The 12,236-nt window shown below is 41.5% G+C and overlaps 1 protein-coding gene across 1 annotated transcript in view; it reads right to left on the reverse strand.

The window, feature by feature from the left end:
- SND1 (staphylococcal nuclease and tudor domain containing 1) overlaps nt 1–12,236 on the reverse strand; it is a 379,670-nt gene that overhangs the window by 322,757 nt on the left and 44,677 nt on the right. Inside the window, exon 10 of the mRNA XM_010947574.3 lies at nt 1,933–2,046. Within this exon, the coding sequence (XP_010945876.1) occupies nt 1,933–2,046 (114 nt within the window). The remainder of the gene's footprint in view (nt 1–1,932; nt 2,047–12,236) is intronic.

A 12,236-nucleotide genomic window follows, 5' to 3' on the forward strand; every position in this document is an offset into this window, starting at 1 on the left:
CTGCTAACTTCTCCTCATCCATGTACACTCAAAAGGTATATATACTAGTTGCTCCTAGAAAGACTCCCCTGCACCCACCCCAACAGGGTTCCTCATGGCACCCTTCACCCCTGTACTCAGGGTGTGTCCTATTAATTTCCTATGTGACTCTCACTAAAATCTTCCAAAGGAAATTACTTCTCATGTCACTCAAAAGCCATGTTAACTCTCAGAGCTGAACCTCTCTTGGAACTTTCTTCAAAATGGAGTAAGATCTCAGGTATAAACAGAGGTTGAAAATACAAGATAACCTACCTTCGTAAAGAACAAGAACTTCTATAAACATGACCCTGCCTAAACTAGGACATATATTCCAACAAATTTCCGTCGTCCGCTAGGCTAAGGAACATCCACCCATCACCCCTGAGGAGTTTCAAAGGATCCTGGAAGAACCAGAACTCCTCAGTGGTAGTTTAGTTCTTTCTCCAGAAAATCTACAATCATCTTACTTAAGTTGTAACAACCGACTCCCCCTAAAAACTGCTTAAAATTCAACTGAGTCTGCGTTAACATGATGCTTTGGCTGATGATACAGGCACAAAAATCAACGTTCAAGAATTTCAAAGTTGTGGTTGCTGTGGGAACCTTAATTCCAACTGCACGGCGCAGATGCAGAATTGTGGACTACTCCCAATACTGATAAAATTGGAGATGTCTATTTACTCTGTGCAATGAGGCAGAGCTACAGCTACTGAGACCTTATTTTGGCATTTCCAGGCTTTCGTGCATTTAAATTCTCAGCCTTACCACGATACTGTTTGCTGCACTAAATTGCCTCCTCTATGGGGAAGAAAGGCAGGCGGAGGGGAGAACGAACTGATTGGCCAGGCATTCAAAGAACTTCCCCTGTATGGGTTTCTTACACGTGATCTGATTCAAAAAACAATCAAGATATTTTTATTTTACTCTTATGGGTTGTCTATAAACTCTCACACAAATGAAAACAGGGCCTGAATTTTAACTTGTGAATGTACCAAGACAAGCGTACGTGCAAAACCTCAGAAAAGCAAATTTCAAGTCTTTATAGAACTACAAAAGGGATAAATCAAAAAAGCCACACAGCACTAACTTCAACCACGCTGAATCTGCCTGCAGCTCTGGCTCTCACTGAGGACCCGGTTCTAGAACCAGTCAACACAGTTACACACTCTGACTCTCGGAGGGAGAGGACAGGAGCTGGAAAGATGTCTATAAAAACAACTGCCCAACAAACAGAAAAGTTCAACCTCAATGCTCTTCCCCAACCTCTTATAACTCATAAGAATGGAAAGAAAATGGTCACAAAATTTAAACCAAAACTATCTGCAGTTTTCATCCTAAGCATAATTTCTCAAACTTGATAGGCCCAAATCATACACATTGGCTAGGCAAACACCCAGGCTGCCGAAAAGAACCAACAAATAGCACAAAACAGTGTGACAAGTAATTCCGGTTGCTATTTGGAAAAGATCAGTAGGTGACCCCAGAGAATATATATACCAAGATTCATTTCTCCCTGGGGCAAAAAATGCAGTTCACATCAAAATAACCAACAGAACAGGCCTCAGGGCCATGCATGTGAGGTACAGACCTCTTCCTTGTTCTCAGAGAATAAGATCTTGTTAATAAACAAGACTCATTCACCACCTACCATATACCAACCCTACCTTGTCTCAAACCCCTTTGGGAGGAAGGCTGCAAGGCCCATCCAACGAAGCAGAGCAATGAATGCGGTTCAAAAGGAATTGAGACCTGCCCAGTGGTAGCTAGGCTGCAAATATTCAGAAATACTACTTTGGAGATTTACCCTACTTGTCCATTTGCATTCTCCCACACATAAACCATATGTAATTAATTCTCCAGCTCCTCCTCTTTGGCTCTGGGAAAGAGACTCTGCTGTTTTTCTAGGCTCACCTGTGTATTCTCCCCCTCCAGCCTCGGTGGTCGGATGCTGGACAAGTGGATGGTCTTGTAGTCTCCAGAGTTCAGCTTCACAACAATGGCATCGGCATTCAGCACCTGCATCACCTGTGGGCAAGAAGGTAAAACTGCTTAACCGTGCGTCAATGGCTATATCTCGTAGCGCACATGCTAAGGAGCAAGGCACAGCAGTCACAGGAAGCAGAGAGAGATCAATAGCCACTCGGGGTAGATCCAGTTATCATTCTTTACCGTACAACAATGTTGGAAAAAACCACCCTGTAATGATCAGTCCCCAAAGACATTATGATTCCGCAACGAGGCAGTATCTGTATCATTCATAAAGACGGTCAAGCTTTTTTATCTTTTTCCCTGACCAAGATACGCGGTTAACTACAAAGCTTACGAACTGGAAATCCAGTCTGTTTGCGTTATTGAAGATTTTCCTTGAACCAGGTTCTAAGCTAAAATCAAGCTGCCGATCTCAATGTGATTCTGGGAAAAGAGGCAAGGGCTGGATTAGAAGACAACGGTACCAGCACCAGAGGAGAAAGAACCAAAATAGGACGCCCCGACGGAGAGCAGAGAAATCAAAGGCAAGTGAAGGGCAAAAAGAATTGTCATCTCAGCGTGGGAATGCAGGTGCTCAGCCATTAATCTCACAGATGGAAACATTAAATTGCTAAGATATTACTTCAACTACTCTGAAAGCCACCTTTTCAGAGCACTACCATGGACATCACTGTTTTAGAAACCAAAGTCAGTTAACACTGGACCCCATTCTTAGCTCAAGATTAACTCCGAATCTGGAGCAGCTTCGAGGTTATCTACTCAAAGGGCAAACGCACAAATACTCCTCTGTGGAGGTTATCAGAAAACCCCACCAATGTGTACAGAATAAAATTCCATTGAAACCAGACTAGGGTTATAACTAGAATTCATAATTCAGCCAGCAGTCTACAGTTCATCCAATTATATTCAGAGCCTGTTGTTACAAGGCTGTTTGGTTTTGTGGGGCTTTTTTTTTTTTTGCCTTTTTGTCAGTTTGTTTTTTCCAAGTAACACTTTGCTACAAGGTAACTCTTGACTACAAAACACTGTCACTATCCACTTTATCTGCAGAATCAAAACCAACTCTTCTAGGCTTCAATCAGACCCCATTAGAAGCAAACAGGTAGCTGAGCAAACTTCAGGGTCAGCTGCCACAGTGAGGGGAGACTTGCAAAATGTCCCTCCTCTTTTATACGTGAAACAAAAGGAACTAGACTCTCCTCTGCTGCGGTGGGTACCACACTAATAAGTATCCTCACAGAGCCCTCCCTAACTATCCCCTGGAAAGCGTCACATCTTTTTAACACAGAATATACCCATTTATTTGCAGACTCCTACAAAAAGGGCTGTTCCCTATCTTTTCTGAAGAACCAGCCAATCACACAAGAAAAAGAGTAAAGATTTAAAGGACAATCTGAAGAAGGAGCAAAAAGCAAAACCAAGTGAGAAATTATACATGACAGGAAATAGCAGGAGGAAAGTGCCATCAAACAGAATGAATGAAAAAAGGAAGATGACAGTTGGAATCAAGCCGGAAGTTTGTGGAAGGCTGACTACGGGGGGTAGATGGCAAGATACCCCGGGGTTCTACCACCACCAGTAATGAAAGAAGTGTAGAGAAAAACAGGCCAGGGACCAAAAAAGTAGTAAAAAGTCTGAGAAAGAACTGTGTAGACTAGGTGAGCGGGTAACTACTTTTCATTTTCAACTGTGTATAAGATTAACTCGCAACCCTGAACTCAGCAAAAACCCAGTCTCAAATCACCACAGCCATTCTGCTATAACCTTTGTCACAGATAGGAGAATCACATAAAAGCTAAACACTAAAACCCAGGCAACTAGAACCCAAAATTCAGCTGGCCAGAAAAACTTTGTGGAGTCTAAGGGTAATCAAAAGCCATGATCTGTGCTCACAGGTCAGGAGTGAGTACCCAGGTGTGGGTGGTGCCAAAACATGCGGGACCCTCCAATCACAGAGCCGCCTTATAGCAACCCAGTCATTTCAGGTGCAGAACTTAAAACCAGCCAGGAAGATATAACCAAAACTATAGATCCAGTAATTGAAAGAAAAGGGGTACAACTTAGTCCCATTACCATTTAAACACATGAATGCCAAGTAAAAACACCCATATCATAATGGACTCAACCCTCAACTCCCTAAGACAGTAGTCATAACTGACCAAGAAAGACCCCAGCTGATGGTTTCCTTATCCTTCAAAATCCCACATTTGTATGAAAGTTAAAGTATTACAAAATGGATGACAGAAGGTGGGGGGGGTCCATGATACATGCTATACCACTGTCCCACCTTCGAATCAAAAATCCCACAAAGCTGTACCAAGCAAATTAGCCAGTATCGCAGATCAATACTGCTCCTCCCTGAAAAGTGCAGGAATGCTGCCCAGAGGACAGTAAGGTAATAAGGTCAGGGTTCTCAAATGCACACACGCCACAGTACTTCCTAAATCTCAGTGATGGACCATGCTACACATTTCTCTCATGCCAAAACTCTTATTAAATTGTCAGTTACCAGAAACATAGGGAACTTCCTACAATCAAGACATGAGAAATATCTAGACATTCTCCACTCCCTAGTCACACTCAGAGAGAAATAAAACCGGGCAAAGTATCATAGTGCTCACATCTTCACCCCCTGATTACAGAATGTGAAGATCTAAGCATACCCCTGTGACAAGTTACTGGTATTCGTCACCCCTTGTAATGCGTTTGCAGCCACAGCAGCAGCGAATGGCTGCTTGGAGCTGTAGATTTCAGGCCTTGGCAGCAGACTCTCTGCTCGGCATCTCCCTGATTAGAAACCTCCTCTTCAGGAACTGTGCACGCTGACGCTGCCAGCTAAACAAGGTCTGCCTTTCTGGTGAAGGGGTGTGAATGCACGTGTGCATGTCTGTAAGTGGGGTTCACGATGTCTTATTCTTCTCTAAATTGTGTCACTGCTGTCCGGAGAGCAAGCAGCTCCTGGGCAGCGACATGGAAGAAGCAATAACATAGCAGTTATAGTCACACACTGTGTAATAAGTAAAATGCAGAGTGGATTACTATCCGAAGCCCGCTCATCAGTACCGTCACAGACCACATTTATAACAGTGATATTTCTTACGGTGCTTTTTACTAGGACAGTTCACACATCGTATGCCCACATCGCTCACCTACTCCACAAGCTACAGATCCCTGCTCAAGACACACACACACACACACACACACACACACACCCTACCCGACCACACACTCCAGGAGCAGAAACCTACAAGGAAAAAAGTCATTGGCTGGACTTGAGATACATGCTCTAAACCCAATTCCTTCCCTATTTCTTGCAGCCCAATTGTAAAAGGAAAAATGAGTGGCTTAATGATGACAAGTGCAGGCTAAGGGCTGCCACAAGTCAGGAGAACGGCAGAGTGCTGTCAGGGGCAAGGGACATCCATCCCCCTCCCTGGCCTCCTGCCACACTGCCCATCTGCAGAGCCCATCCACAGTGCTGCGCATCGGATGTGAAGGGCTGCTGCTGTTCGGCTTCTTAAAGCCCCCAGCATGTATAAAATAAACAAAAAGCCTACGTCAGTCTCCTGAGCTACAGAGACCCCCAGAATAGTCTCCAAACACAACTACCAGCACTTCCAAAGCTGCCCAAATTATCCCTACCAGATAGAAACAGAAGGAACATCAGCCCCAACAGGGCTTCTACAGGTACCACCAGCGAGCGTGCCCTTGAGGGGGCCATGGGAAATGGGACACCAGCACCCTTTCTACTCTCTAAACTCATGACCATCTAGCTGTTTCTCTAGCTCCCCAAGGCTGTATGCCAGATCTGTTCTTCCACAGAGAATCTGGAAACAGTAGTGAAGCAACACCAAAGTGGGAAAAATAAAGAATATTCCACCTGATTATGGCGATGGCCGGGGCGCATGCATGGGTCCCCATCCCCCAGAAAAGTACAGTTGCCACTCTGTGTCCTCACACAATACTAAGCACAACGATTTCCTGATGCAGATATTTCTGGGCATCTAAACACAAGCAAATAAACTGGACACGGTGAAAGGTACTTAAAAGGAAACCAGGCATCAGACAAATTCCCATAGAGGAGCAGCCTATAAAATCCCTAACTCAGTACTGTCAAGGTCATCAAAAGCAAAGAAAGTCTGAGAAACCACCAAATCCAAGAGGAGCCTAACGAGACATGACAACTAAATTTAGTGTGCTGTTGTGGATGAGATTCCGGAACAGAAAACGGACACCAGAGAAAAACTAAGGAAATCTAACTAAAGTATACACTTCAGTTGGTAATAACACATCAATACCGGTACACTACTTACTATCAGTGTGCCATAATCATGCCAGATAATAACAGGGGAGACTGGGAGGAGGGAGAGGGTAATGTGGGAACTGTGCTCTCTGCCAATTTTTCCATAAATCTAAAACTGTTCTGAAAAATAAAGTCTTAACTTAAAAAGCTAGGTAAATGGTTTTTTACAAATCTTACTCTAGTTAAATCATTTTCTTATCAGCAAATTAGGTTTGTAGCTTAAGTTAGCAAGTAAGTCTTCACCTCTTTTTGGTGAAGGAGAGGCCACCTTCCCAGCCAGACCCCTCCAAAGAACTTCCTTTTCATCTGAAAGCCATACAACAAAAGGTCAAGGAAGTAGCTGGTACTTTTTGTTCTCTCCACATTACCAAAAAGGAATGTAACAGCAAGGTCTAGATACCACCAAAAAGATTAAGCATCCTTGTTTAAAAACCATCTCAGAGAGGCATGATAATGAACTTCATTCAAAACTATGACATTCTGCCAGTAAAAAATAATCAGGGCCAAATCAAGTAAGTACTAGAATCCAGTGTCCGTGAATAGCTTATAACCTGACCTCCAAACTTGGACATGGTCACCAATACCAGGCAGTTAACTACCAGGGTAATCACCTAGACAAAGCTCCTGGAGAACAGGAACCACTGCTCATTCTCCTGCATCTTCTCAAAGCACCTGGTTCAGGGCTCTGCTGGTTAAGCAATCAGTTGGTACAGAGAACCAAGTGAGAGGCCTCTAACCAGGAAGGCCAGTGAGAAGGCTCCACCCCCTCTCCCCACCCCCAAGTGTTATTCAGGTCTGTGAAATCCGCAAGGCCCAAGCATCCAGCAGCAGGGACAGGGAAGCCAAGCCACGTGCTCAAGGGACCATATGGCTACAAACAGCACAGATCAGCTAAAACGCCACAGGGAAGGCAGGCAGGAAACTGGCAAGCCACGACAGGCACAAAAGTCTCAAGCAGGCTCAGCTAATCGCTGTGAAGTGAACATGCCTCTCTGCTAACCTGGAGAGACAAGGAGAGCCCTCCCTCACATTTTCTGCCTCAAGAAGAGAAGCTGCTTAAGCAGAAAATGGAAATCAGTCTTTCAGCAGGCCACGTGTATCAAGAGAATACTTTGCAGAGTTTCAGATTTCTCAGAAGTGAGACTCTTGGCTGACACTCTGAGCTACAGCATTGCATCAGTTCCAGAAGTTACCTAGAGGGTCCCAGCGGCACCTGCTTAAAGATTTCACAGGTCACCTTTTGCAGGCTTTTCATGCTACTTAGCTGTTCTCTGTACAATTAATTCCTAGGAAACAGGGTGACTGCTGAAGAAAGGACCACTATTTGTTCAGGCCTTATGGTCACATAAGCCTCAGAGCAGAATCCTTCAGCAAAAACTTGTAGGGCTGTCAGACTATGTTCCAGAAGGCCCAGGGCACCTTAGGATCTATTTTAGTTTCCTCGAAAAGTAGTTTGGCATTAACAAATGTTCTAAATCAGGCAAAATGACTACAAAACTGCAGGTGGGTTCTGGCTTATGAGAAGAAATGCAGATCATTTTTACTTTTACATTTAATACTGACATCCCATGTTCTACAACAGGGTTTGGCAGACTATGACCCAAGGCCCATCCTCTCACACCACCTACTCTTGTCAATAATGTTTCACTGGCACACAGCCACGGCCATTCATTTACATATTACCTACAGCTGCTTTCTTGCTATGGTGGCAGAACTGAATAATTGCAAAGAGACTACATGTCCCACAAAGTCTAAAATATTTACTATACAGTCCTTTAAGAAAAAGCTGGTCCAGCTCTGCTCTACAACATATTACAAAATGAGCACACAAGGAACATACACTGGTTAACATTCCTGGGGAACTGTTTGGCAAATGTGCTCAAAAACACTCCTAAGGAAATAATTACCACTTACACAGAGAATTATTCAATTTTCTAAATAATGGGAAAATGATAAACTACATCAATATCAACCTGCTGGGGACTAGTTAAATAAATTATGATGCAGTCTTACAATGGAACATTATGAATAAAGTCAGCTCCAATATTTACTTTGTTACATTCCCTAAATACCGCCACACAAAAATAAAGGGTTTTTTGGGTTTTAGGGCTTTTTGGCCAAAAGCCCAAAAGGACAAAGATAATGGGAGAGAAGACTACAGCAACTAAACTTGGGAAGCTGGAAAGCACAGGAATGAATGGTAACTGACTCCATAGACTCACAAAAGCTAAAACCTGAGCTAACAGTGAGAAGACACAATAGCATAGCACAGAGAACTATATTCAATACCTTGTAATAGCCTATAGTGAAAAAGAATATGTTGCATACCAAAAATTAACACAACATTGTAAACTGACTATACTTCAATTAAAAAATACATATATACACACATATATAATAACTGAAATAAGTAAAAAATGTAAATAGAAATAAATACAAAATAATATCAGGAAAAAAAGGGGAAAAAATAAATCCAATAAACTGACAGTAAGGAAACTTAGGGGAAAAAAAAGAAAACACAATAGCCATTCTGATGTACACTGCAAACTTGCTCCGCCTGCCAAGACTAAGAATGATCAAATCAGGAGTCTGACTTGGAGTGGAGATGAAAATAAGGCCAAAAACTAGACTGGTTTAAAACCTAGGTAAGAAGCATCTAGATCTAAAGATGGACACCCTAGATCCCATTCATAAGAGTTCACTGCTTCTAAACCATACTGACTACCTCATTCTTTAAGACAGACAATCAAGGATCACCAGATGTCTGAGGATCCCCTCTACTATTGAAAATAAGGGATCAAAATAACCGAAGAGAATTACAAACAACTTAGAGAACACAGACTATGGAGAGAGACAAAAGTCTTCAAAAAATTATTATTAATTCCTCAAAAACTTGATGATAATCATCTCTGAACCAAGTATTAGATATCACTACTTAAAGTAACAAGAGAAACATTGAGAGAACCAGAGAAGCTCTTAGAAATTAAAATACAGTATCATAAATGAAATAACCAGTAGAAAAGCTGAAAAGTAAATATGAAGAAATCTACAAAGAAGAAAGGACAAAAAGATGGAAAATAGGAAGAAAAAAATTAGAGTATCAGTCCATGAAGTCAAGTATCCAAACAGCAGTTCTAGGAAAATAGAGACCAGAGTAACTAGATGGAAAAACAAAACAGTTGAAGTTCCCAGACATAAAGGACTAAAAATTGAACCACAATATGCTCACACACGGATAAGCAAAGTGCATCACTGTGAAATTTCAGGATAAAGAAATTTGCTGAGAGCTTACAGGAAGAAAACACGTATCACAGGATGAGAAATCAGGATGGTTTCAGATGTCTAAAAAACAATAAAACAAAAAAATCTCTAATAGCTAAACGACAGTGGAGCAACGCCTTCGTAAATCTAAAGATAAAGAACCTCTAACATCAAATTCTATACCCACCTAAACTAGCAAGTGTAACTATAGAACAGGCACGAAAAGTCTCAAACAGTGTACCTACCAAGCACTCTTCTCCCAGGAAGCTAGAGAACGTGTGCCACCAAGACAAAGGAGTAAATCAGAAAGAAGCTGTAAGATCCAGCAAACATAGTTCCAACCTAGGAGTGAGGCAAAGAAAACCCCAGGATAACAGTGAGGAATTCCAAAGATGACAGCTTTGTTAACAAGGAAAAAGGAACTAATCCAGATTGGTCCAGGTCACAAGGCTCCTGGAAAGCAGTATTGAAAAAGATAAAAATAACATATGGAATCAATGTCTTGAAAAGAGATTTAGACAAGTAGAATCTGGGGGTTGAACTAATAATCAGTATGTAAAAAATACATACTTTAAAAAAAAATTAACTCCAGGGAAAACAAAAAGTCATGCAGGAAATAAAACATAGTCCTAATACATTATATGGCTCGGAAGTGATTAGCATTTACAAAGTAAACACTGAATATTAATTGAGCCAGAATCACGCTATAGTCCTATTAGAAGGACTGGAGAAGAGTACATGAACGCACACTCATGTGAATATGTATGTGAGTGAAAAAACCAAATCCTCGTCTTCCACAGTGTGAAAAAAAATGGGGGGGGGGTTATACCTGAAACATTAATAGCGAGCAATATAAACATTTTATCCGGAGAAATGGATTAGACAAGAGTTGACGACAACTGCCTCAAGGAGGAGGGAAACGGAAGAGTGCATTTCTTAAGAAGCCCAAAGAGATCTTTAAAAATGTTTACATGTTAAAAATAAAAACTTAACCAACTTAAAAATTACACACAAAAGAATACAAGACAGTACTACTCAAAAGCAGCTGCCAGTCTGCAATGAGATGAGGAGCTCAGAACATAAATCAACGACATCGCTGAGAACATTGCTGACGTTCTTTTCTGTAGCAAGGCTTTCTTGATGAAAGCAGCAATGCCTTGATTTACATTCTGCTTCAAGCTCCTTATATCATATCAAGGCACTTTGAGCAGGACGGTGATAGATCAAGGGTCAGCAGACTTCTTCTGTAGAGGGCCAGATATTAAATATTTTAGGCTCGGCAGACCATATGGTCTGTCACAACTACCCACCTCCGCCACTGCATCACAAAAACAGTTCTAGACAATATGTAAACGAACAGACGTGGCTATGTTCCAATTTATTCAGGACACTGAAATTCGAATCTCGTATAATTTTAATGTGCCACAAAACATTTTTCTAGATAAAATCCATTCTTACCTTACAGGCTACACAAAAACAAGTGATGGGTCAAATCTGGCCCATGGGCCATAGTTTGCCAACCTCTGAGATTGATAGTATGATCAACTTGTTTTATTTAAAAAAAAAAAAAAAAAAAGCTGAGTTACAGTAGTTTCATCTAGTATGAGTGTTTTTCCTTCTTTTTATGTCTTTTTCTGTTTTTAAAAAAGTGAAAATAATACTAGAGAATTTCAAAAATTCAGTAAGTTTTAAAACCACTTATCTACCTACAAACACATTTTTCTCTCTACTCTGAAATGCCATATATCCAAATGGCCTAAACTGATACTTGAGGTACTAAAGGATCCTTAATCAGATGATTTTTAAAGGCAATCTCCTTTATTCTGGCAGTGTAACAAATAAAACTTCGCTGTAATTTTTTTTAAAAGCCTGACCCTGTTTTAAAACAAAAAGAGACAAAACATGGATTCTGGGACCCTGGATTTTTAGAAATGGAAAAATGCCCTATAACCAGATCTCCTTTTTCTAGTTACCAATACAGTCACATTTAAGATAAATGCAAAGCCACTGACTCAATCCTCTGATCCTTTAAATGAAGGATTTCTTTCTTTAGCAATGCTTTAGGTCCCCAGAGGCCAAAAACCCTTCAAAATTCTTCTAGGTTTCTCTACAAACTCAGTTTCAACTGAGGAGTGGCTGGAAGGGACACTGCAGGATAATGAAACCCTCCCAAGGGTCATCTACATCACTGACATCACAGACACTCACAGTGATGATGGTGAAAAATGGAAAGCCTGCCTCTCTTGTTAAGTGAATAACCATCTTTTCATTGTGGAACTGTAGTCCTGGATCACAGGAAACATAAGTACAACCAAGTTAAGTTCCAATCAGGCAGGGCAGCCATGTTCAAGCTAGCTAGCATGGTCCTCACGCAACGAAGCAGGGGTCCACTCTGGTCTGCATCAAGACATGGAAGATGTCTTGGATACAGGGAGTATCCAAGCAGGGACTCCTCCCACTAATGTCCACCGAAAAGCGTGATTATAGTTAACCTGACAGTTGCTGGGAGACCAACTACTAGAAGAGGGAAAGGGGCCACTTGAGCACTCTGTGACCTATTGCTTTGGGCATCATAGAAAAGGAAGTGAAGAAATTCAGGCAATTCCTCAGAGGCTTGTTAAAATGTTACCATTCAAAGAGAAAGCATTCCAGGATTTTTCAG

Source organism: Camelus bactrianus, chromosome 7 (assembly GCF_048773025.1).
Source record: "Camelus bactrianus isolate YW-2024 breed Bactrian camel chromosome 7, ASM4877302v1, whole genome shotgun sequence".
Lineage (NCBI taxonomy): Eukaryota > Metazoa > Chordata > Mammalia > Artiodactyla > Camelidae > Camelus > Camelus bactrianus.